At 51.7% G+C, this 26,308-nt stretch overlaps 2 protein-coding genes across 3 annotated transcripts in view; one reads left to right on the top strand and one right to left on the bottom strand.

The window, feature by feature from the left end:
• Positions 1–1,824: 1,824 nt before the first annotated feature.
• STRA8 (stimulated by retinoic acid 8) lies at positions 1,825–24,286 on the top strand. Of its 2 annotated transcripts, none has more exons than XM_049641908.1 (9): positions 1,825–1,947; positions 6,545–6,773; positions 10,847–10,922; positions 11,510–11,594; positions 13,660–13,881; positions 14,791–15,076; positions 19,368–19,441; positions 21,065–21,176; positions 24,196–24,286. In XM_049641908.1, the coding sequence occupies exons 2-9, from the start codon at positions 6,582–6,584 to the stop codon at positions 24,268–24,270; spliced, it is 1,122 nt and encodes a 373-aa protein (XP_049497865.1). In that variant the 5' UTR covers positions 1,825–1,947; positions 6,545–6,581; the 3' UTR covers positions 24,271–24,286. The 2 variants fall into 2 exon arrangements, with proteins under 2 accessions (XP_049497865.1, XP_049497866.1); XM_049641909.1 differs by lacking the exon at positions 1,825–1,947 and adding an exon at positions 1,968–2,062.
• LOC125930170 (solute carrier family 23 member 1-like) overlaps positions 21,655–26,308 on the bottom strand; it is a 54,179-nt gene continuing 49,525 nt past the window's right edge. Inside the window, exon 13 of the mRNA XM_049641911.1 lies at positions 21,655–26,286. Within this exon, the coding sequence (XP_049497868.1) occupies positions 26,195–26,286 (92 nt within the window). The 3' untranslated portion in view covers positions 21,655–26,194. The remainder of the gene's footprint in view (positions 26,287–26,308) is intronic.

The following is a 26,308-nucleotide window of genomic DNA, read 5'->3' on the forward strand; positions in this document are numbered from 1 at the left end:
AGGGATCTATGCTACTGGGAGGGAGGGGGCAGGGTCAAAAGTGACAGTGTGTGTGAATGTTGCCGAGGAGAACTCTGATTGTATCTGAAGCTGAAGAGAGCCACCGGGAGGTACCAGGGTTCAGGAGCAGAGCCTTCCTCCTTACAGCTGTGGGGAAGGTTGACTGACGTGGACAGAGATCTCTGTGGACAGAGATCTCCATTTCCAATCAAGAAATCAGGCTGCTGCAGGTAAAGCGGTCTCCTAGTAACATCCCCCTGCCCCCCGACTGCATTTCTTCTGGATGCAGATCTGGTTCTTCCAGGGCGGCGCATCCAGAGAGGCAGTGTGGTGTGGGTTGAGGGGTGAGGTGGGGGGGTGGGGGGCACTGATCAGATGAAAACCTGAGGCAGGTAGGTCTCTGAGCCCCTCTGTGTCCTCTCGGTGCAAAGGGGAGGCTCTCCAGGATGGAGCTGCAGACTCCCCAGCACCCTCTGCTCCCCCGGGGCCCCAGCAGTGCTGCGGAGGGTGGGGGGAGGGGCTGATGGTGGGAGGCAAGAAGTGGTGGGGGGGGAGAGAAACCAGGAAGGGGTGGGGGAGAAAGGAGTTCCTCAGGGGCCCTCAGAGACCCTGCATCAAAGGCCACCGGAGAGCCTGGACCTAAGCAGAATTGAACTGAGATGAACATTTGACATTTACCCTGAAAAGGAGGGTAATTGATTCTTACCAGGTGCTTTCTATGTGACAGTTTCTTTGTACATAACACATAATTCAATAATCCCCCAAAATCCTTTTAAAGAGGAGTCTGGCACTCACTGCAGTCGAATTTCTGGAGTGTGGACGGAATGCCAGGTGGCCTATTTGCACGGTTTAGCTAGGACTGGTTCACTGATGGTCCTTACAGTCACGGGGAGGGCACTTCTGGACAGAGATCCAGATCTGTGCACCACCAAGCCCACAGCTAGGCGTGAGACCTCTGTGTGACCCCTGCCCCGGGGTGAAGTTCGGCCCCCTCAGAGGGCAGCAAGGGGGCACCTGGCCTGGCTACTGCTCCTGGTGCACAGCTGATGCGATGGGGTCACGACCATCAGGAAATATTTACGGGTGCAGGGGATCAAGCAAAAAGAGGCCAAAAGACAAGAGTATATCTAGATTTGGGGAAAAGGAATTTTTCCCCCTCAACTGAAAGAATGCCTGCTTCCTGTTGTCCCAAAGAGTGAGTCCTTTTTTTATTATTTCTTGATATTTTAATCCAAGCTTTTGAAGGTCTCTTTTCTAACCTTCTTACGCCCCCCTCCCCAAAGTTCTCTCCCCTTATTTAAAACATCATTTCCCTGGCCCACCCCCTTTATGCTGGTTTCCTTCCTACCTACACGTTTTCATCTTTTCCCTGAGATGGGGAGCCCCTAGTTCTCTGGACCCTTTATTTAAGGTGTCTTCTGTAAGCCTCAAGATATCCCTGTAAGATAGGTGTCATCGTCCCACTTGACGGATGAGGAAAACTGGGCTCAGTGTCCGGTGAGTGGAACCAGTTAGAGAACTTCCCTTTAGTCCTCTGTGGGCTGTGTGGGGCACCTGGGGTGGCAGAGGCATCCCCCCACCCCCTCCCTGTCCCCGCGTGACCTCCACTTGAAAAGGAGCCACCTGGCAAGGTGAGAAGGTCAGTCTCCCCCTTTTGTGTGTCCTTGAGACAATTCGTTACTTTCTTTCTTCCACGGCCCGCACCCTCATTGGCCCGCCACCGCACTTCCCCATTGGCTGTGTTGGCCTGGGATGCGCCGTGATTGGTCCCCAGCCTGGTGCCCAGGCGCTAGGTCTGTCTCCTGGTGGGGGTAGGATCTAGAGTCCCCAGTCTGGCTCGCGCGCGAGGCCAGCGACAACTGTCCCGGCAGTCAGGGCTTCAGACAACCTCCCGCATGTCCTGGGAGAGGGGACGTCGTGTGCACGGGCACGCACCTCCCGCAGCGCGTGAGTATAGACCAACCGCTGCTATCACTGCGCCGGCTCATCTTCGCAAAGGTGCACTTGGCCATGTGGGTGTTCATGCACAGGTGTGGGCTGTGCGTGCCCGTGATCCGAGCAGGTGAACGTTGAGGTCTGGGGCCAGACGTTCAGCGGGCGTGTGTGTATGGCATCGTGACAAAGTACAGAGTTCTGAGAATGATTTTGGCTTTCTCTTTTACGTGATGTAATAAGCGTAGGGAACCAAAGGAAGCTGCCTGGGAGTTGCAAAACATTATCCAGCCTATTGTGTACTTTCGCGCAGGGTGTGCTCATAAGCGTCACACTCAAACGTTTCGTGGAGTGATGCTAAAAACTGATGAAAATTTCTCTGAATCGCAGAAGAGGCAGAGGTCATATTTTTCAAAAATTTAGTGTAGGGAGTTTTTAAAATGTCGACTCCAAGTGTGTACTAAGTGGTGTTTTGATAGGAGCGGGTTAGTGTTCAATAGGCAAGTCGAGAAAGGTAACTTGAAAGTGTGCTTTGCTCTGCAGATGAGGAGTAGCAAAAAAAAAGGCAGGACGGTATGAACCGTCCCAGTGCCTTTCTAGAAGAGTTCGTCAGTGAGGCTGTCTACTGACTTTGTTGGACTGCAGAGCGATGTGCTTGCTGGTCTGACCCACAGGTTTGAACACAGTGAAAAGCTTTTAAAAGGGAATATATGTCAGGCATTCTGAAATGCCTATTATCTTTGGCCCGGGTTTCCTGCAGAATGAATGGGGTTTTCGCAGAAAAAGTATCCAGCAAACCTCTGTCCACAGGGCTGCAGAGCCCAGAATTCCTCTTCCCAGATTCAGCTTCCCACTCCGTCGTGCACTCCACTTCTGCTAAAAGGAGTAGCTCGTGCTGCGTGCCTTTGCTCCGGGTGGTCATAGAATCGTGACAGTGACCTTACAGAGGCAGCAAACTTTCTAAAGACTTTCTCCCCTCCTTTGTACAGACAAATTAAGACCTCGGGCTTCTTGGCTCATACAAAGTCACACGGGAGATTAACACGGAGCTGGAGGTCCAGTCCAGGTCTTGAGCCAGTGGATAATCCAGCCGGCCTTGCCCTACACCAGTTCATCCCACTGGCCGGGTACCAGCTCTGAGTGCAGCGTCACCCCACCCACGGTGGGTTCTTAGGCCTAGTGCCCTGCCCCCCCCCCCCCCACTAGCTCTGTCCTGAATTTCCAAGATTCTCACACATTTTGGTTGCCCAAACATTTACACTCATCCCCCAAACGTGGCCAGTTTCTGGAGTCAGGAGAGGTATCCAGATTCTTGCCCCTGGGTAATCCCTCCCCTCCTCTCCAGCATCCCCTTCGAAGGCTTTTTAAGCTTCTGAGATGTGTGCCTCTCACTGTGGATCTGGCCAAAAACTGAATTCAAGAGATCGTTATACTTAGGATCCAGAGAGGGCTTTTGGGTTTTGGTCGGACTAGCTGTTATTCCCTGCCTCCAAGGTCTTTTCGTCATCCTATCCTGTCTTACTCTGACCTGCCGTGCGAAGGACGGTTTAGATGTCGATACGTTAATCCCAGCCAAGGATTTTACTAATTTGTTGGCAAAACAAGATTAAGTTAGAAACCAGTGTGGATGGGGCTGGCCAACTTCTTAGAGGAATTGGGGCCTAAACTAGGAATAAAAGGACAGGTTGACTTCTCAATAGGTAGAGACTGGGGGGCAGGGGACAGAAGGAGGGGCGGCATCCCAGGGCAGACAGGCAGGGGCCACAGAATAGAGGGTGGTGGGCAGGAGAGCAAATGTTTCTGTTATTGGTGTGAGGGAAGGGAAAATGGGAGAGTCTGCTATCAAAATGCAGATTTCCAGGTCCCGGGGACAGAGTCTGGGACTCTGCTGTCCTTATACCTCTGGGGGCAGTTTCCTTAACACACGTGGCCCCTGCACAGGACATTTAGGGGGAAAGGTTTGTTTTTGTTCTGTTCTGTCGTAAATAAAAGATCCCTTCTCAATCTCATTTTTACAGTTGGTTCCCCCTTTCCTAGCAGAAGAGCCAACCTGGGGAAAAGGCAGAAGGAGGGTCTTGCTCTCCCCTCCCCCCTCCGAGACTGTGGCTTCTGCGGTACTCACCCCGTGAGCCACCCCCTGACACAGACCACAGGTGCGGACAGGCCAGATCCACCTGTATTATCCCAACAAAAAGCTCTGTCTGAACAATACTTACACCTCAGCTCCTGTTAGGTGCACAGCGCAAGTTAATAAAGACAACTCGAGACGCATGCCTTCTGGAGATCCTACCAGCTCATTCCTAGCAGAGAGCAGGATGGCATTTAGGAGCAGGACGTTTAAAATTGCACAGGGTCTTGTCAAGTTTCATATCTGCTTGGCTTGAGGGAAGGATCCTCTCCCCTCATCCCTGCGGCGTCCTGCCCTGCTCCTGCCTCAAGGGGGAAACTATCTCAGACTCCTGACCGCGGGGCGCCTGGGGCAGGCAGGGTGAGGCAGAGGCCCCGGCTCGGCAGGTGGGCAGGATGCTCTGGGACTGGCTTCACCCCTAGTGGCAGGCAGTGAAGACTGGCCCAGGGGGTCCGTCCCCTTTGCGAGAGGCAGGGGGTCACAACCCTTATCCTGTGACTGAAACCACACAGCCCTCCAGGTATTTGGGTGGAGTGTGTTTGGGTGGAGAAGCCTGGGAGAAACCCCGATTACCAGCATTGGCACCGCGAGAGCTTCAGATTTCCCATAAGCCCAGGGGCCTTTGGTGTCAGTATTCTGAGACCCTTAGAGAATTCTAGATCCTGGGAGAATCCTAGTGTTTATTTTACTTCTGCTCACTGACCTAAATTCCCTGCTGTCCAGGCACATTCATTTCTTCTTAATTTAAGCAATTAAAGAAAACCTATGCTCTTCGGTTCAAAAGATTTTTATTTCTTCCCCAGGCAAATCAAAAGTTTCTTTGTTTCACTTTGCTCCCTATTAAAGATTTGTCAGTGTCTGGGAAGTGAGGCTATAGTTTTTAACCCAGCCATCAGGCTGGATGGGCCTGTGCAGATTCTGCGGCTGTCCTCTGTGCACTGATGGTGGCATTCTGGGTAATAAATGTTATAGGAGCTTCACAGATCAGTGGCACAGACACCCACAGACGTAGTGGCACCCACTTACTATCTTCCTGCCATTGTTTTGAGAAGCAAAGAGAGGGAAAATAGACCCATTGGTGAAAATTACGTTGTTGGTAGATTTGTTTTCTGATCTAAATGGTGTTTTACAAATCCCACGCTGCCTGATTGGGTTCACTATCTCTGTGGCTGGTTCTCCCTGTAGAACTTAGTGGGAATGCTTTCTCAAGCCCCCTTCCCCGACATTCCCTCTATGGAGGAGACTTCGTTCCCAGCTGCCAGATGTGGTGCGTGGAGAGAGGTGTTGCTGTATGGGCCCTAGTGATGGCTCAAACCGTGAAGGTATCAGCATCACCTGGGGAGCGGGCTGCCCACCAGATGCCTGGGCCCAGTAGATTCCGAACCAGTATTTTCAAGGTGGGGCCTGGGCGTGTGTATTTTCTACAGTCCCCCAGGTGATTGACATACATCAAAACAAGCAAACCCCAGGCTGAGGTCATGGAATGTCCCTGGGTGGCAGGCAGGACCGAGCTCAGGGAAGCCTGGGACCCAGTGGAGGGCTTCCATTAGAATTCACTCAAAACCCCAGCACTGAGCACCTTCTGGGAGTACAGAGGTGATGAAGATGTGGCCCCTCTGTTCAAAGGGCTGGCTGTCCTCTGGGTGGTGGGGTGAGTGCCTGAAGGAGGAGTCTATGAGTCAGGTAAGAGACCTTGGTCCCTGTCTTTTACTAAAACTGTTATGGATCCATCCCAGAATTGCCTCTCCTAGGGGAGGGCTCCTGCTTTGTAAACTCAGATGTGACAACCTAATGATCATCCTCAGAATGCACAGCAGGCCAAGGCACACCTGCTTCTAAATCTCTGTCATTATGTGACTTTTTGCTTTCACAGGTAGAAAAGTGCATCTCTCCTTTTTTGAGATTATATATATATTTGCGAATATATATATATATATATATTCACAAATATATATATATATATTCGTGAATATATATTCGCGAATATATATATATATATATATATATATATATATATATATTCACGAATCTAAGGACACACCTTGATGGATTTCTTTTTGTACATATACCCGTGTAACCACTACCTAGATCAAAGAGGGGTGCATTCTCATGGGAGGAAAGACCTCAAAGGGTGTGGACACATGCCTGTTCAGCTTTTCACAGACTGTAAGGAATGAGATCTCAGGGGTATGGCTTGCTCTCCTTGGCCACGGCCAGTCAATTTAACAAGTGTCTGGTGAGTACCTGCAACGTTCTGGAAAATCCCTGGGGTAAAGCAGCAGTGCCCTTCAACTGTAAGTCAAATATGAGCAGCTTGTGTTCTTAGGAGTCCATTTTAAATTCCGGATTTTTGTGTCCTCTGTTCTTTATTGTGTATGTTGTTGATTATATTCATCGGTTTGGGACCTGTTACTTGGGAGTGGTAACCCCTTTCTGTTTCAGTCTGCCTTCCTCTTTCTTTAGTACTGTATTTTTATTATTTAGGGCCAAAGAAGGGCATACTGTTACATAGCAGCTTGTAATGGCGACCTCTGGAGAAGGCAGTAACCCCAGTGGCAGAGCAATACCCTGGCCCCTGGCACAGCTGTGGGAGCTTGAGCCGAGGGTGGCCCGCCGACGCCTGTCCCAGGCCCGCCACCGAGCCACCCTGGTGGGGCTGTTCGGCAACCTCCGGAAAATGGTCTACTCCCAGTCTGATCTCACAGCCTCAAAGGTAAGGGGACCTGGGTGTGGGAGGAAAAGTCTCCAACGTGGAGGGACTGTGGGGTGAGGTGGGGACCGGCCTGGAGCCCCCAGTCCCCCCACCCCCACCCTCAGGGCTGCAGTCGGGATGGGGTCAGTGATCAGAGGCGGGCACCTCGTGGTGCACGGTGTGTGGCTGCACGTGGGTGACGCGTGAGCTGGACCTTCCCTGCCCGCAGCAGACAAGCCTGGCATCAGAAGGGAAATAACACCCCGAGAGGCCTGGTTAGTGGCTCCTGTGTCTGTCCCTCGAGCGGACAGGGGTGACCTCTGGCATCTGCTCCGGGACCCTGCCTCTCCACTCAAACACACACGCACACATGCACACACGCGTGCACACACACACACAGACACACGCACGTGCGTGCGACTTGGTTCTGGGCACCAACCAGATCTTTTCCGCAAGGCAGCAGAGCCCTCTGGGTAAGCATTTATCTGTTCCTGCTCTTGATTTTGCCTTTCTCCCTCGATAGCTTCTTTATTGCCTGTTAGTGCCTCTGGCAGAGCATGGAGGAAGGTTCGGGTGGTGGTGCTAGAAGGAACAGAGCTCGTGTTATTGGAGGAGCCTTATAGGAGGTCTCCAGTAGGGGAGAGGGCCCCGAGATCTTCTCGCTCCCCCTGCCCTCTTGGAACAGCGGAGGCACAGGGGTCCGAAGGGACCTGTCAGCTAGTTGGTGGCAGGGCCGGGAGGAGGGCCTCAGCTCCCGGCTCCAGACCTGGTGGTCTTTCCAGAGACCAGCCGGTTGCCTGCGACAGTTTCTAGCCAGCAGATTTTCCCTCGTGGGCTGGTGGGTTTCAGCGGAGCCGCATTTAAGGACAGGGACCGCTTGAGGGGCATGAGCCCCCAGCCTCCTGCTGCTGGAGCTAACACAGCCTTCTTTCACTGAGGGCCAACACAAGAATTCCTCGTCAGCTGGCACGGGGCCAGGGCCTCTGTGACTGTGGCTTGATTGAGTGGTACCTCAAGCACCTTTGTGCAAGATGCCGAGTAGGGCCCAGAGGGTTTTTGGGTGAAAGAATCTGAACAGAGATCCTGCCTGCTCTTGTAGAAGGGTGTGGAGGGTGAGAGGTGCGGGGGCCACTGTTCCTCCTCTCTCTGCTGAGCCAGGCTCGGGGGCTCAGGGCAAAGAGCCCGTCTGGGCATAGCTCTGCGCCGTGTCCCCTCGCCGAGGAGGAATCTGCTACCTGTGCCCAGGGATGCGCCGAAAACCCAAAGTCCCTGTCACTGGCCAGTGAAGTAGTGTGCACAGACTGGCAGCATGACCAGAGAAAGAACAGGGCCCCAAAGTAAATAATCGAAGTCAAATATAGAGGAAAACTACATTTTCCTCTATATTTGCACCCCCTAAAGTCTGTACCTCGTGACGTGGTGGTGGAGAGCCTGGCGGATTGGCCTGGGTCCATGTGAGACAAGGTACTTGCCAGGCTCCCGTCACCACCTCCCTTAAACACGGGTAACAGTAACGGCTTCCTCAGAGGCCTGTCGTGGCACCTAATAAGATCGCTGCGTGGAAAGATGTGGCATTGTCATAATGGCTTCCGTCTTGGTCACTTACTAGTGTATTACCTCATTTATCTGCCACAATTCCATTCTGATCTCATTTTACAGAGGAGGAAATGGAGGCTCCAGAAAGGTAAACAATTTGCCTGGAATGGCACAGCCAGGAAACAGCAGGCAGACCAGGTGTTCTCTCTCTTCTCCTTTTTCCCTCATCCTGCTTGAGGGACAGCCCTGAATTCTGCCTTCGTCATAGGCATGAAGAAAAGGTTCGCCCTAACAAAATACCAGGAATAGGGTGGCTTGAAACAACAGAAATGTATTGTCTAGGAGTCCTAGAGGCTCAGAGTCCAGAATCAAGGTGTCTACAGGGCCATGCTCCCTCCCTCTGAAGGCTCTAGGGGAAAAGCCTGCCTGCCTCCCAGCTTCTGGCGTTTGCTAGCAATTACTTGGCGTTCCTTGGCTTAGAGATGCCCCACTCCAGTTTCTTGGCCATCTTCTCACTGTGTCTTCACCTCATCCTCCCTCTGTGCATGTCTGTCTCTGCATCAAATTTCCCCATTTAATAAGGACACCAGCCACGTTGGATGGATTAGGGCCCATTCTATTGACCTCGTTTTAGTTTAGTCTACGAAGGACCTATTTCCAAACAGGGTGACATTCACAGGTTCTGGGAGTTAGAACTTCAACATATCTTTTTCAGAAGGATATAATTCAACCCAGAACTAAGGTCCTAATTAGCCTGCCAAGAACATTCTGGAAGCACCCGGCTTCCATGGCTCTGTGTTGGCCCTCTAAGACTGCAAGTGAGCATGGGGTGTCTGGGCCAGAGGGCCAGAAAGGCCTCACCTCATCCTGATTAAGAACAAGCCTGAGATGCTGGGAACCAGGTAAAAGGAGTATTCGAGGGCCGCCTGGGTGGCTCAGTTGGTTAAGCGTCTGACTTCAGCTCATGGTCTCGTGGTTCGTGAGTTCAAGCCCCTCATCGGGCTCCTTGCTGACAGCTCAGAGCCTGGAGCCTGCTTCGGATTCTGTGTCTCCCTCTCTCTCTCTGCTCCTCCCCTACTCGCTTGTGCTCTCTTTCTCTCTCTCTCAAAAAATGAATAAACCTGTAAAAACATTTACAAAATAAAATAAAAGGAGTATTCGAGATCTCGCCATCAACTGCATTCTCCTGTCGCGGTTTTGGGGGCAGCAGAGTGTCGTGCTTCTCGCTCCCCTCAAGCCTCCTTTCTGTGCACCAGGCGGGACGCTGGGACAGCACCGGGGCTGTGCGCCCGTGGCTGCTTTGGCTTCCTCTCGCACTGCCCGCCCCGGCCCTGACCACACCTGGCTTCCCCAGTCCCCTGGGGCGGCCCACGTCCCCAGCCACCCCGTCTCTGTCCCTGCGTGGAGGCCTGCCTTCGAGACACTGCGCTCTCCAGAGCTCAGCTCGGCCTGCTTGCTCGGCTGCCGTGCTCTAGGTCGTCTGGATGCCTCCAGCTGGAATCAGTGTCCCTTCCCACGCGTTTCCACGGCCCTCGGCTTCTACTCCCTTTGGTGCCTACTGAATTCTAGCCTGTGTTACAAGTCGTTTCCACGCTTGCCTTGTCCTTCCTGCTGGAAAGCAGGTGCCATCTGATTTACTCTGTGTCCCCAGGGGCCGAACGCACAGCTCTGCCTGTTGCACTTGCCTGACGAACGTATGGAACTCTGGACAGCTATCGGTGGTCAGCCAATAAACAGTATTTAGCATTTCTTGTGTTTGCATAATCTTGCAATCACCATTTGACTTTAGGAATAGGGGCGCCTGGGTGGCTCAGTCGGTTGAGCATCCGACTTCGGCTCAGGTCATGATCTCGTGGTTCATGAGTTTGAGCCCCGCATCGGGCTCTGTGCTGACAGCTCAGAGCCTGGAGCCTGCTTCGGATTCTGTGTCTCCCTCTCTCTCTGCCCCTTCCCTGCTCATGCTCTGTCTCTATCTCTCAAAAATAAATAAACGTTAAAAAAAATTTTTTTAAAGGAATATTACACACAGGAGAGAAGGAAGGGGAGAAGGAGGAGGGGAATGCTTGTGACTTAGCCCTGCAGCAACAGGAAATTCAGAGTTCAAGTTGACAGGGGATTTGGTGTTTTTTGATCAGCTGAAGTGTATGCATCTAGCAAATAAGAACTATTTATTTCATATTAACCAGCCAGTTGCTCATTGCGATAACTGAGCAGAAGTTAGTTCTGGGTCTTGGTGCCAGCCTGGGGCTGCTGTTCGGCCACAGTTCACTCCATCTTCAAGGAGCATATATAGCTGTTTGCCCTTCGGATGCCCTAGTAGTTTGCAGAACACAGCCCTGTTGCCAAATATTTTAGCATTTCTGTGAGAACCGTCTCCAGAATACAAATTAAATGCTTCCGAACAAACTTCCCGACCTTTTTATTGACAATGTCAAGGAATGTGACTTTGCATCTGAGGGAGCATGGCGTCAGCCTGCGGAACGGACTCCTGTGTCCACGAGACCGCAGCCTCGGGGGTGGAAGGCTGGCTTTTCAGCATTGTCTGTCTCGGTTCCCAGTGGCAGGTTTTGAATAAGGCGAAGAATCATATTCAGGAGCTGGAGCAAACCTTGGACAATCTTCTGAAGATGAAAGGTAATGGACCCCTGTCGGCCACCCCCGTCTCCTTCCCAGGGAAAGACTGGTTGGTCTTTCCACCGAAAGCAGAGCGATTGGATTAAGCCAAGTGAGCAGGTTATTTCCTGCGTGCCGACCGTGTGCCAGGCACTGTGCTGAAGCCAGGAGTGCAAGGAGATTCGTGCCCCTGCACTCAGGGAGCTTACAGTCTGGCAGGACAGACGGAAGCCATCAGGTACCTGATCCCATCTTGAGAGACCAGAGAGGAAGCGGACCGGTACTTATCACGCCCAAAAGCAGAGCCTGGCTCCCTTTCTTGGCACTCAGTGTGGGAACAGTGGCTGTCGAGGAATTTGGGTTTACTAAGCTGGTGGAAACCGAATTCTACAAGGGATACTTTTGGTGTCTTGATTGAGAAGGGCCGGTTTAAGAAACTTCTCCCCCTTACCTCTAGAAGAAGAGGTGAAACTGGACCCTTGACACCCTAACCCGAATCTGGGTGGGCTCAGGGACCACTCACGGTCCACCTGGATCAGAAGGGCAGGAGGGAGTCGACAGAGGCTGGGCCTCCCCATTTGTGACCCTTGCCTTCACCTCCCCAATAGAATCCTTCAAGCTGGAGGACGGGAATGCAAACAGCTTAGAGGAGGTCAAGGCAGAATATGCCAGCATGTACTCTGGAAATCACAGGTAAGACCCCCAGGCACCACCGTGCAATCAGCAAAGGAGGGATCATCTCATTGAGGCAGACAACTGCATTGGCGGTTCCTAAATGATCAGCCACTGATCCCAACCCCATCCATTTCCGTAAGCCATCCTTCCCTTACCAAGTTAAGATACACCCTGTATCCCATACTAAAATCTGATCGATACTTACATCATGTGCCCATGTGAGAATGGCTACATTTCTTTTTAAATCATAATAATTAGGATTTTTCTCTAGATAGATTATAGACCTACAGCAATTAAAAGTGTGGCATCAGCTCAGGAATAGATTAATTATATTTTATAGTTATTGAATTTTAATTCATTAAGTTAGGAGTGAAATTCAGTGTCTTCCTTCAAGATCATTTGTATTTCTTTTCTTGGCAACCTTTAGTGCCTATTTTTTGCCCATTTTCCTATTGGGTTGGTGGTCTTTTTCCCACATGGCTGTAGAAGTCCTCTGTATAGACCAAGCAATTAGCCAGCCATCTTTTAGGATATGACTTGCAAATAATTATCCTTTGGTCGTTTGTTTTATTATTTTGCTTTTGATGTTTTTGCTTTTTGTTTTGGCCACGCAAAAATGAAGTCTCATCTGTCCATCTGTTATGGTTACTCAGAAAGGCTTCCTGTGCTCTGAAATTTAAAAAAGAAAAAAAAAAAAAGAAGAAGGGAGCCTGGGTGGCTTAGTTGGTTAAGCGTCCAATTCTTGATTTCAGCTCAGGTCATGATCTCACAGTAGCGAGATTGAGCCCCACGTCCAGCTCCCCACTCAGCGTGGAATCCCTCTCTACCCCTCTTTTTTTGCTTCTCTCTCTCAAAATAAATAAACATTTAAAGGGGCGCCTGGGTGGCTCAGTCGGTTAAGCGGCCGACTTCGGCTCAGGTCACGATCTCGCGGTCCGTGAGTTCGAGCCCCGCGTCGGGCTCTGTGCTGACAGCTCAGAGCCTGGAGCCTGTTTCAGATTCTGTGTCTCCCTCTCTCTGACCCTCCCCTGTTCATGCTCTGTCTCTCTCTGTCTCAAAAATAAATAAAAACGTTAACAAAAAATAAAATAAACATTTAAAAAAATAATGTTAAAAATAAAAGAATCTTCCCAGGTTTTCTTCTGGTGCACTTGCTTCTTAACATGATGCCTTGGAGATTACTCCTATCAGATGAAGAGATTCTGGGTTACAAATCCTGGTTTTCCAAATCGTGTCGTGCTGTTCTGCTCTCTTAAAACTGCCTTTTGAAGAGCAGAATTTGAAATTTTTGATAAAGTCTAACTTACCCATTTTTTTCTTTTTGAGGTTGAGGTTTTGGTGTGAACCTAAGTATTCAGTGCTTTGGGGTGCTGTTACAAACGGCACTTCTTAAAAATTCAATTTCCAGTTGTTCACCACTGGAATATAGAAATACTATTGGTTTTCATATATTGACCTTGTATCCTGCAACCTTCCTAAACACCCTTCTTTGTTCTAGTCACATATTTGGAGATTCTTTGGGATTTTCTACATAGATTATAAATAAAATCAGTTTTACTTCTTCCTTTCCAATCTGTGTATCGTTTTGTTCTTTTGCTCGCCTTGTTGGACGGGCTAGAACCTCCAGTAATATATTGGATAGAAGTGGTAAGAGTGAACATCCCTGTCTTGTTCCTGACCTTAGCAGAGACATATTTTGTCTTTTACGGTTAAGTATGATGTTAGCTGTAGGTTTTTCACAGATGCCCTTTATCAGGTTGAGGAAGGTCCCTTCTATTCCTAGTTTGCCGAGAGTCTTTGTCATGAATGGATGTTAAATTTTGAGGAGTGCTTTTCGGCATCTATTGAGGGGATCGTTTGGTTTTTCTTCTTTAAGTCTGTTGTTACAGTGAATTCCACTGATGGAATTTCATCAAAGTTTGAGCCAGCCATCCTGCATTCCTGGGATAAACCCCACTTGGTCGTGATGTGTGCACACACACGCACGTGCACACGCTCACATTAAAATTGTGTTCAGAATGTCAGTGTCAGTGTTCATGAGGGGCATTAGTTTGTGGCTGTCTTGTTTCTGTTTTCTCACCAGCCTGGTCTCAAATAAGGTTTGTCATAATGGCTCTGCCAACTGGTGCCCAATCGAGGCAGTTGGGAAGGATGCTGAGGGGGAGGAAGAGGAGGAAGAAGAGGGGGAAGACCAAGAAGAGGAGGAAGAGGAGGAAGAGGAAGAAGAGGAAGAGGAAGAAGAGAAGAAAGTGGAGCCCTTACACTCCCCAGTCACCTTGTTGCCAGACCTCATGGAATTTGAACGGTGTGAACGGCTGGGAGGGTGGCTTCACGCATGGCCTGAACTCTTGTGGGGAAGGGGTCAGAGGCTCTGTCTGCAGCAGGCTGCATCCCCGGTGCACTTCCAGACCAGGCCCCAAATCAAGGAAGCTCCAGAATTTCCATATGTTAGGGGCTTGGGATGGGGTTGGCAGAAGAGCTAGAGAAATAATCTTGAAGTTGCATTGCACAGCACATACACTGAGTTTACTTAGACTGGGTATTTATTTGGGGTGACTTTGTGGGGGCTATGATGGGGATTAGGAGGACCAAATACCCCCATACACACACACACACAGACACACACATACACACACACACACACACACACACACACACACACCAGCTGCATTACTGGTCTTATAGTAAGAAATACAGTGGATGACTGGCCTGGACTCCAACAGCCACCCACTGCCCCTCCACAGACTTAAGACCCATGGCAGCCATGTTGGCTTCTGGAGGCCAATAGAAGGAGGCTCGCTCCACAGCTGAGCCTTTCCGGCCCTGAAATAAAGCAAGTGTCATATCATGGCTGCACATACATGGGGCTTAGAATTATAAGCACTTTTCCCATGGGCTGAGAGGTGAGCAGGGAGCGTGGGCTCCTTGTTCTCTCTTCTATTAGGCAGAGAGCTCCATGGAAACTCTGGGAAGACGTGGGGGAAGGACCCTGGAGCCCAGATCTATATCATTCCACGGCCCCCCAAGTGGCTTCTGCTCTCCAAGTGTCAGGGGCATGCAGACTAGAAAGGCTAAGCCCCTGGTAAACCACAGAGCTGTGGCACTGCCCGTGTGGTGTGGACCACCCCACTAATGGACACCTGAGGAGACGGTTTGGGGAGGGACCTTCGGCCACTGGCTTCAGGTCTGGGAGATGACGCCATTTCTGTTCCAGGTATCTCAACTTTTACAAACAGATGATGGACCTTCTGATCGGGAATGGGATTGTCTCCTCACAGGAGGTGACACTCCCCATCGTCTCTGCAGCCATCTCCCACCTGTGGCAGAACCTCTCTGAGGAGAGGAAGACCAGTCTCCTGCAGGCCTGGGCACAGAGGAACAGCGGCCTCCTAGGCCTTGCTGGTACCTATCAGGAGGCAGGCTGTGCCGAGGGCAGCGTGAAGGACAGTGGGGTTGACAGCCAAGGAGCCAGCTGCTCACTCGTCTCTACCCCAGAGGAGGTGAGCAGACCGTCTCTGGGTCAGGGGGAGGAGTGCGTGGGAACGATTCCGTTGCCTTTGGCCTGGAGACACCAGGGGTCTGCTTGGGGTCATTTACCAAATGTGAGGTAGTGTTTAAATTCTGACTCAAGCCGTGTGTTTCTGATTTTCCCGGCCTAAGCGCTACCACCACAGAATGGCATTCCTTTTTCTCCTGCTTCCTGAGCTTTCCACGGGGACCATAGAAGAGAAGGCTTAAAAGGTCATTATCAGCTGGGATTGTTTTCGCTGACAGTTACTCGCTCATTAAACCATGAAGGGAAAGGTGCTTCTCCCATGCAGGGAGTCCCAAGGTCAGGAGGGCTTCCCATTAGTCTCAGTGAGGTCACCGTGGACTTGGTCCTTCCCCTCTCCCTGCTCTGCCTCATCGTAAGGCTGACCCCTCACCTTGTCTCTCCTCCCCACCTTCCCGTGTGACTGTAGAATGGCAGCTAGGAGCCTTTGAGCTGTATAGTCCCTCCTCCACATCAGGTAAGAGAGAGAAAGATTCATGTGGCTCTTTCTTAATGGTCAAGGAAGACCTTTTCCAGAAATTTCTGCCATACCTCTCCTGCCCTCCCATTGGCCAGATTGCCAGATTACTGAGCCAATGACTGACATCATCGAGAACGTATTATGTTTGGACCGGTTAGGCCCAATCCCTAAGAGGAGGTCAGTTCCCACCCCCAAGAGCATTGCTGCCATTCAGTGAAAAGAGAGGAATTCACTATCGACTATTGGCCTCTCAAAGCAGTGTGTCTGGTGGCATTAGTGGTCACTCAATGCTGAGATCGAAGCGGGCCCCTCAGCTGCGCTTCCAGAATTAGAACAGCCTCAGGAGGCTGCTGCCGCCTCACGGCCCTTCTGACCTGCTTCTCTAGCTTGGGGCAGGCAGTTCTGTGCTCTCTGCGCCTGTCCTGTGCTTTGCAGGACACTTAGTAACCATGGCCTCCACCAGGTCAGCCGCACCCCTCTGCTTGCCCTGACTTTCCAAGCACCCCTTAGTGGGTGGTCCCTTTGAGGAGATGTTTGTGGCTCTGTGGGGAGCCTTAGAGCCAGACAGCTTTGCAGTGCCTGGGACCCCGGGGATACAGCCCTGAAATACTCCATCGTCCAGGAAGTTGCCCAGCCCTCAGGGCCCGGGGCCCGGACAGCAACAGGATGTCAGTCACCTAGTCCAGGGCTTACGGTTTACTGATGAGGCCTAAGGAGTGAGGTGGCTTGTCCAGGATGCTCAGCTCCTGCTTCAGAGGTTGTATCTCCTTCATCAAAGAATTTTTCAAATCTTTCTTTGGTCACCTGTCTATGGTCAGCCTTCCGTGATCTCCCCTGATCCTTCTCAAGTGGAGTCTAGTAAAAAGGCAGGTACCTGGCTAATACCTCAGACCCACTGAAGTGGAGTACCTGACCCCTCAGGTGGCTCAGAACCTTCATTTTTTAAAATGTTTGTTTATTTTTGAAAGAGAGAGAGAGAGAGGAGAGAGGGAGAGAGAACGAGTGGGGGGGGGGGGCAGAGAGAGAGAGGGAGACACAGAACTCGAAGCAAGCTCCAGGCTCTGAGCTGTCAGCACAGGGCCCGATGTGGGGCTCGAACCTGTGAACCACTAGATCATGACCTGAGCCGAAGTCGGAAGCTCAACCGACTGAGCCACCCAGGCGCCCCAGAACCTGCATTTCTAACAAACATCCCAGGTGACTGATGCATGAGGGCATTTTGGAAGGAACTCTCAGTGCAGATATGCAACAGTGAGTCAGCTTTTGTGTATGTCCCCTCCGCTCCCCCAGTTGGACTTGGGCTTCTCACCTATTTGTCCATTAATGTTGGCTTCACCACGAGAGTTCCTGAGTTCTCCTCCATAGTGGTCAAAGCGGGGCCAGGAAACCAGTCGCTGAAGACCTCATACCCAAGGCATGTCAGCCAGCCTCGATGTCTTTGTAGCCCCGAATCGCCTGGCCCTGAGGTCTCACACAAAGAAGGCGAAAGGAAAACATATGCCAAATGTGCGGACAAGCGTTTCAAGCTGTAAACCGATGTGTACAGGCGTGTATGTGCATTTGCGGCATGAACCTTTCCTCAGGGAAGGGCAGACCCAACCCAGAATCTAATGTCCCCAAATCATGGAAGCAGCTGATCTTTTCCAGAAAGGGCTAAGGGCTCACATTCTTCTGGCAGCAGAGTTCCTCAGCAGTGCCCAGATGAGGGCTCTGCCTCACTGCCATCCCTAGGCTTGGGCCAACCCAGGGCTGGGTGACCAGGTGAACAGAAGAGAGAACAGTTACACCCAGAGCAGGGCCAGTCACTACTCTGGCTTCCAACTTAGTTGCAGTGAAGTCTTTATAGCTCCTGGTCCATCTGGAGAGGTTCTGCTGCAGAACAACTGTGTTTGGGGCCAGCTCCTGGATGCAGGGTCAGGTGTGCCTGGGAGGGTCTGAGAACCAAGGCCCCATGAGTGTGCTGGGTGCTCCAGAAGGACCACAGAGCCTGGCAGGGCACCCCTACCCCCGGCCAGGCTAGCTTCAAGAGCCGTATACACAGCTGAGGACAGTGTGTGGCCCGGAACTTCAGTGGGCTGACTGGTCAAAGGCAGGAATTTCAGGCCCAGGACCCTGCCTCCCACCTGCTGGGGAAGAACACAGAGTGGATGGGCTTCTGGGCTGGTCCTTTCAGTGACCTCTTCCCAGACCCTCTTGGAGATAAGCAAAGGGATATTAGAAAGAAGGTTCATCATAAAATGTCTAAAAGATCAGGCGAAGGGCCATCGGGTGCCTGGGTGGCTCAGTCAGTTCTTCTGACTTCAGCTCAGGTCATGATCTCATGGCTCGGGAGTTCAAGCCCCACGTCGGGCTCTGTGCTGACAGCTCAGAGCCTGGAGCCTGCTTTGGATTCTGTGTCTCTGTCTCTCTCTCTCTGCCCCTCTCACACTTGCCATCGGTTTCTCTCTCAAAAATAAATAAACGTTTAAAAAATTAAAAAAAAAAAGAAGAAGAAGAAGAAGAAGGGCCATCCACATGGCCAGAGTCCCAAGGGATTCAGTTCAGGGGAAGCAAATTGTAAGAAGATAAGAAAGACAGACACAAGACCTCCAGAGATAGAACAGTGTCTCAGGTAAGGGGAGAGACCCTATGGAACCTCCCAGAACCTGCCAGCTATGGGCCAGAGAGCTCCCTCTCCTCTTCTCAGGGTGACTGCCCTCGTAAATGGGGTGTCAGACACAGGGAGGCGTCCCTGGTGAAAATTATATAAGAATGTCCTGCCCTATATCTGGGACATTCTTATACTAAAAACAAAAAACAAAAAACGATTCTTTATTTAAAATTCAAATTTAACGAAGCATCCTGCATTTTTATTTGCTAATCCTTGCATTCCTAAGTGTATATATCACATTCCTGTGGAATATTTAATATTCTTCAAGAAAGTAAACAAAAGCAGGACTGAAAGCCATCTAAACAACAAGACTGCAAAATCGAAATATCCAATGTAACACGCCCCAGGAAATGACCAGAGGGAAATAGGTCAATGTGTCAACAATAGACCTCTCTGGGTGGGATGGCTTCTCTGTGGTTTTCATTTCTTTCTCTGTTTCTATTTTCCAAAATCTTCACGATGAGCATGTGTTTCTTTTATAAAGCAGATTAATATCAATAATAGCTAACGTTTCGGAGGCGGGTGCTTCACCGACCTCATCTTATTTAATTCCTGCAGTGTCCCTGTGGGTAGGCGCTATTGTGATTCCCTTTACATAAGAGGAAGATTTGAGAAATGAGGTCACTTGTCTGAAGTCACACGGCTTAGTGAGTGGCAGGACTGGGAGCTGGCCCTCCTGCAGCCTCACCCCAGGGCCCCCAACCTCTCGGAGGGCTGTCCTGGCTGATAGATGACTGCCAGCTTGGGGATCCTGGGCTCGTGTGGCCTCTGCATCTCGGGAGGTGTAGATGAGCCCTCTCCCAGGGCAAACTGAAGCCTGACTCTGGCTGCTGCGTCTCACGCCTGGGCTCCCACCTTCTTTAGAAAGAGGAGACCGCAGTCCCTGGTGCTCCCCCGTCCCTTGTGGCCACCTCTGGGGTTGGCACTTTGTTCTGGGCGGGCAAGCGCTTACTGTGCACGGCCTGGGAAGGTCACCAAGCAGAGATCCTGTGTTTGGGCCCCGGCTTTCACATACCCATCCTTTGGGGAGTGAGGGTTAAAGAGAGAGCCTTTCTATTCGTGTCCGCCAGCGGCCCAGAGCAGGTGCCAAACTAGTGCTGACACATCACGTTCTGTGCCTTCCTTCAGATACTCTTTGAAGATGCCTTCGATGTGGCAAGTTTCCTGGACAAAAGTGAGGCTCCAAGTACTTCTAGCTCTAGGTGAGGAAAGGGGTATGAAAGAGTGTGAGTGTGTGTGTGGACCCCTGTGCGGATGCTTAGGGGCCGCTCCCCTGCAGCCCCACAGAGGGGCGCAAAATTCCGCAGAAGTTCTTAGAGATCCACTTTTGTCTGTGGTTCGAAGCGGGCTGGTCCTAGGATCGTGCCACTGAGCTGAGGCTTCTTCTATGTAGAAAATGCTTCCATCCTGGCCCAGGGCTGAGACGCAGCGGGTCATGAGCTCGAGGCTGTGCACACTGCACCATCTTCCCAGGGTGAGGGGGGCCACGGGCAGGTTGCTGCGGTTGTCTGGTCTGAGAGGTGGGCAGGGGCTCCGGCCCCCCCACCCCGCCCCGAGAGGCTGGGCCAATGTGGAAACGGGCCGTGCCCTGAGCTGGACAGGGGAGAAGTGGCTTTTCACGGTGCTTCTGGGGATGGAGGTGGGAAGAGGGGAGGAGGGGACAGCTGACCCCATGAAGCGAGAAGACACAAAATAGGATCTGGGGAGACTCCCAAACAAGCAGCTTGACTAAATCCGTAGCGCAGGGGCTTTTCGCAAAGAGAGCTTGATTGGGACGCAAATTCCTTTGTTGCTTTGGAAAGCTGTGGTCTTCTAACCTATAGGCACAGGTACCTGCGCCCGTGTCATGGCTAAAAAAAAAAAAAAAAAAAAAAAAAAAATCCCGATTATTTAGTTTTTCTTCTTTGGGAGTGAGGAGACATTCCTGTCCTCATACCCCGACAAATATCCCCACTCTCCGCCAAGGCCATGCGGCCAGGCTGTCCCCGGTCACCTGACATCAGCCTGTGTCCCTCCCACCTGCCTGCTCCACTCGGCCTCAACAGACTTGTCCAAACTCTCCAAAGCTGTTTGATGAGGTGACTCAAGCTCCTCTCAGCTGTGTGTGGGGTTTGGTTCTGCTGAAACGGGCTGGAAGCGGATGGATGTCCCTGTTTCTGAGCTGGGCTTGGGCTGTGGAGACAACTTCGCCAACCTGGAACTCCTTACTGTGCCGATGGAACACGAGAACAACCTATTAAAAATGTTTCCTGCTCTCCCTGGAAAAGGCATGGATTGCTGCCGGAGGGTTCCTACGCGGCTTGTGGGACCTCGGTCCCAGGGGAAGTGAGGTCAACATGCAGGCTCTCCCCGCATGACTTGAGGCTGCTTTGAAGTTGTTGGGAAGGCAGCGGGAAGGAGTCTGCAAAGCAGGCCTTCTCCGTGCTGATGCTCTGTGTTAGACCTACCGAGGGGAGGCATCTCAGGGGACTGAGCCCAAGTGTGGCGGATGCCCCCTGAGCTCCTTCAGCTGCCACAGGGGGACCAGGACCGTGGAGCATGGCTATGCGAGGGCGAGCCTGAGGGACAGAGGCAGTTTAGCTCCCTTCTTCCAGAGGCCACAGCTCAGAATGCTAAATTAGGGCGCAGGAGCCAGTCTCCCTGTAGTCTCTCTTTTCCCGTGGGCTCCATTGAAGCCGAGGCAAGGCAGACCTCCAGGCTGTCTGAGAATTCAGCCGGGTGCTTCCAAGTGCGTGGTTCACCCTGTAAGCCACATATTTTAGGGGGTACCAGCCGAGGCCGAAGATTAGGATTCTAAATATTTGCTGTTTCTTCTCCTTTGTCAGTTCAGCATTTGCCGGCAGCAACCCAGAAAATCCAGAGGAGAAGTTTCAGCTCTACATGCAGATCGTCGATTTTTTTAAAGGCCTTTGCTGCGTTAACACTCAGTTAAAACAGGTAGGACTGAGCAGAGCGATGGGAGGCCTCCGCTCACCTCCCGCAGGATGCCAGAAAGGACTCTCGAGACGAGAGTCAGCCTGATGCACCCTGGGGAATAGAAGATGTCCAGGGAAGCTGAGGGACGAGACTGACGGATGTTCCCCGGGCAGGCCTGAGATGGGGACCTGGCTCTTGGCAGGCATTTGTAAATGTTGTGTGACTGGGTGACAGCTTTTGGAGGGGCTGAGCTGTTCTGTCATCTTCTGAGCCCCTGTGCTAATGTTTGCTGTCAGCTTTTGAAGGGCATTAATTTCCGCTTCCCAAAAGCTGACTGTGTCTTCATTAGAAGGTACGTTCCAGAAATTTTCACGCGGGGAAGGGAGTGAGGCGTGAGGCACCAAGGGCACAGGCCGCTTCAGATTCATAACCGAGGAATTTCTCTCCGAATTTAGCAAAGACACAACTGTTAATTTAAAAAGGTAGGCAATAGGGGCGTCCGACTTCGGCTCAAGTCATGATCTCACGGTGCGTGGGTTCGAGCCCTGAGTCAAGCTCTGTACTGACGGCTCAGAGCCTGGAGCCCACTTCAGATTCTGTGTCTCCCTCTCTCTCTGCCCCTCCCCTGCTCATGCTCTGTCTCTCTCTCTCAAAAATAAACATAAAAAAAACTAAAAGAAATAAAAAAGTAAGCAGTAATAATGACAATGCTTGTCTAAAAATAACTAGGACAGCTTTTCAATAGGTTAAGGTATCATCCTATTAGCGGCCCTCTTCCTACTGACCCTTCCTTGCCTCTGCCGAGACCACTCTGAATCTCCACTTGGGGCCCAGGGCCCCCCCTCCGCTTGCTCCGCACCACCCATCAGCTCTTGGCCGTCCGGCCCTTACTGCTGTGTCCGCCTTCTCTTGGACACAGGAAAGTCAGTCCACTTTACCGAGGCCAGTCTTTGCTTTCCCTGCTTCCTTTTCCCCGCATATGGTAGAAAAGAAAGACCAAGCAGGACTGGGTATCCGTATAAAGCAGAGAGATGCTCGAACTTGAATCCTCTTGGGAGCTAACCGGAAATGCAGATTCCTGGTGCCCCGGCACCCGAGATTCTCATTCACTGTTGTGAGGCAGGGCCCCAAGAATGCGTATTTTGAACAAGCTGGCCAGGTGGCTCTGGGGCAGGAGGCCGCCAGCCTTCATCATACGCTGTATAAAGAGGGAAATCTCATTCTCTTCCCCATCCACCTCCCCTGTCAGCTTGACCGAGGTCGTTGGATGAAACTCTAATTAGCACCTGTATGGTGTCCTAGGAAGGCTGTGTTAGCACTCAGCACCTGGACAGCACCTAGGACTGGCTTAAAACAACAAAAATGTCTTCTCTCACAGTTCTAGAGGCCAGAAGACCAAATCAAGGCCAAATGTAGCCAGAAGCTAGAGAAGGTGCAGGGCCATGCCGCCCCAGAAGGCTCTAGGGAAGAGTCCTGCCTTGCCTTTTCCTAGCTTCAGGTGGCCCCCACAGCCCTTGGCTTGCAGCTGAATCCCTCGAGTCATGGTCCCTGTCTTCACATGGCCTTCTCTCTTCCATGTGTCTCCCAGTCCCTCGCATCTTCTTATAAAGACAACAGTCATTTGGATTAAGGGCCCCCCCTAAATTCAGGATGAGCTCATCTTGCAATCCTTATTACACCTGCAAAGACCCTCTTTCCAAGTAGGGTCCCAGGTGGGCGTGAACTGGGGTGGATAGGCTACTATTCAGCACCCAAGACCAGCAGATACCTCTCGCGACCTGCTGCTTTTGCAAATCTGCAGCTCAAAAATGCCTTGGACACCATTTTCGGGGGCTTAGGGAACTGGACCCTTCTGAACAACATTCAAGCCCTTGGTGTGACACAGACTTGAGTGTGTGGCCCCTCCTGGGATGCTTGGCCTCCTGGCGCCCCCTGTGCTCCACTCCCTCTTTTTCTCAAGCTTTGCTGTGGTCTTCACCCTGAATGAAGGGCCCACATGACTTTCCTAGAGACCACCTGGTTCCCTCTCGGATACGCTGGCTCCCCACGCACCCTGCCTTCCTCGGTAGAGCACCGTGAGCGAGGACGTCAGCAGAGTCTTCTCCCAAGCTGGCCATCACCGGGGGACTATGTCCCACATTCACGAGGTGGTTGACTGGGCTTAGGGATGCCTCCCGGGGCCCAAGGGGACCGGCCCCTGACCAGCAGGGTAACAAACTACAGGGGTCACTTTCTGCCAAGGTGGGGAAAGACAGGAAGAGCAAAACCCAGGAACCTACTTTTAGGGGGAGAGGTAATAGCAAGTCAGGTCAGTGGGGGCCATTGTAAAGGGAATAAAAAACCCCTGCTAAACACACACCGTGCTGCTGCTTAAAAAAATTATCTAATAGTCAACCCATGTACATAGTTTAAAACTTGAAAGTTACCAAAAGATATACAAAGAAAACTCAGTCTCCTACCAGTGCCCCTTGGCTATGCCCCCATTCCTTTCCCCAAAGGCAATCACCGTCACCAGTTTCTTGTGCAGCCATCCAGAGATACTCTACGGATATTTATATATTCTTTCAAACACAAATGATAGTCTACTCTGCACACTGCCTTGTACTTCACTCTTTTCCTTTCAAATAGTATACCCCACAGAGAGAGAACCATCTCGTTCCTTTAATTTCAAATAGCTGCATGGTATTCCCTCGGTGGGTGCACCATGGCATAACTCACTGTCCTCCATTGATGGGCATTTGGAACAAGCTTTGATGCTGTCCACCCCCCCCCCCCCCCTCTTACGCGATCCTGGAAACCCCCAGGATGGAAAAGCAGCCAAGAAAACCCTTTCTGAAGATCATAGAGTGTGGAGTTGAGTGAAACGGAAAAGGGACCTGCCCCCCGCCCTCCCCCGTAGCCCTTACTTCCTGGCCGGAAGCTAGAGAAGATGCAGCAAGAGATGGGGTGGACTCTCGGGGAGACATGGGGGCCTTCTCATCTGCCTGGGGACTGGATTCCTTAAATAACAACTGATCCTCTTCCACCCTGTGTTTTGCAGGAACCAGACCTCCCCGTTGACGATGAGATGATCATGTTGAGGTGCATGGAGACCTTCGATGATGAAGACCTGTGACGCACAAGGGCTGGGAAGGGAGGGGGTGAACGGCGGTGGGCGGCTTCCAAGTACTATGCCGACAGCCAAAGCTGTACCTGCCTCGGCCTTCCGGGACATTTTGGAGTGGCTGTCCCAGAGCATTTGGATGGTTTCCGTTTCTGATTGTTATAAAGTATTTGCAAAGTAGTGTGGCCCCGTGTCAGTCCCTCAGGGTTGTTTGGTGTGAGGGGTTGGCCGGATGCCAAGGCACACACCTGCTCCTGCTGTGTTCCTCTTCACGGGGGTCCTGGGGGCAGCCTGGCTGGAGCCCGGGCCACGGGCCTTTCAAGAAAGGACAGGTAGGGTCTGTCCCGAGAGGTGCCATGACACTGGGTACTTTCAGCACACTTTGGAGTCAGGACATAGTTCTGGTGGGTTCTAGAGAGTTCTGGAGGCCACTCACTCATCCTGCATGCTCTGGGAGCCCAGGAACGGCGCTGACCACTCATGTGCTGTAGGAGCTACAGGACCTCGGGGCAGAACCAGCTTCCTCTGCTGCTTCTGGTAATAAAGACTCCTAAATGGAGTTCAAGCCAGATCCCAGAGTGTTCCGAGTGCTTTCTGGTGAGGCTCCTGGCCGCGCATACGGGATGTGATAGTTGATTCTATGTGTCAGCTTAACTGGACCACGGAACCCAGGTATTTGGTTGAACATTATTCTAGATGTTTCTATGAAGGTATTTTCAGATGAGATAAACATTTACAATAGTAGACTTTGAGTAAATACAGAATAATTACCCTCCTTAATGTGGGTCAGCCTCACCTAATCAGTTGAAGGATCGAATAGCCCTGAAGCCTGAGCTCGAGGAAGAGGGAAATCGCCAGTGACTGCCTTTGGACACAGACAGCAACTCTTCCCAGTCTGTCCGCCTACTCTGCAGATTTGGGACATTCCAGCGTCCACAATCACGTGAGCCCATTCCTTAAAATCTCTATGCGTGTGTCTGCACACGTATGTAATATGTAGACGTGCTTGTGTGGACGTGCGTGTACACACGTGCGTGCACACACATCCTACATCCTATTGGCTCTGTTTCTCTGGAGACCCCTCACCAATACACCGAGCGTGAACAGAAAGGATTCCCTGGCTTTTTACCGCTTCCCATCATGACCACATAAGAAACTGAGGCGCAGGTTAGGACGCGAGCGCAGTCCTGCCTGCCCTGAGCCCCAGTGCTGGCCCCTCACCTCATGTCCTGTCACGAGCCCACCCCCGAGGCCCCCCCATGGGGGATACACGAGGACTGTCGCTTCACTATTTATAAACAACCAAAATGGGGGGGGGCAGGTAGGGGCTCTCCGCTGGGGGCTGTGCTGAGCAGAAAGAGGGGGGCTCAGCACCTGTGCTCACAACCACCCCCAGCCACTCCAGCAGCCAAGAACAAGGCAGCACATGGGAAGGAAGAAAGAAATCTCTACAGAGGTGCCGGCACATAGTAGGTCCTCAAGGAATGCGGGCCTAACCAGCTCTAACCAGCCCCCACCCCACTCCTGTTTAGTCCTCATTCCTGGAGCATCGCGTGCTACGGGGGCCCCCGGTCAGCGTGGACCTCAGGGGAATACAGCATCCTTTCTCCCCACAGCCATGTGCGAGGAGCGCCCCTGCCTTCACACCTCAGCCCCAGCGGCCGTCGGCTCCCCACCCCGCAGGGCTCACTGGATATGGCACGGCCCGGGATGGATATGTTGCTTTAAAATCCCCTCAGATGCTACTTATCCTCCCTTCCTCCCCACCTAGGACTCTTCCGACATCAGTCAGGTATCTACCTGTATCTTGACTGATGATATCTTTTCCCTTGTTAGCCAGTCCTGTATCTGTCAGAGATACAGAACCAAGAGGATATGGATGGGGATGGGTATAGGTGCGGGTATAGGTTTAGGTATTTTGCTTTAAGGAACTGTTTCACACAATCGTGGAGACTGCAAATCTGAAATCTGCGGGGCGGACCAGCCAGCTGGAAACTCGGGCAGGAGTTAACGCTGCAGGCCTGACATCTATTAAAATAATGAAACAAGG

The sequence above is a fragment of the Panthera uncia genome, chromosome A2 (genome assembly GCF_023721935.1).
Source record: "Panthera uncia isolate 11264 chromosome A2, Puncia_PCG_1.0, whole genome shotgun sequence".
Classification (NCBI taxonomy): domain Eukaryota; kingdom Metazoa; phylum Chordata; class Mammalia; order Carnivora; family Felidae; genus Panthera; species Panthera uncia.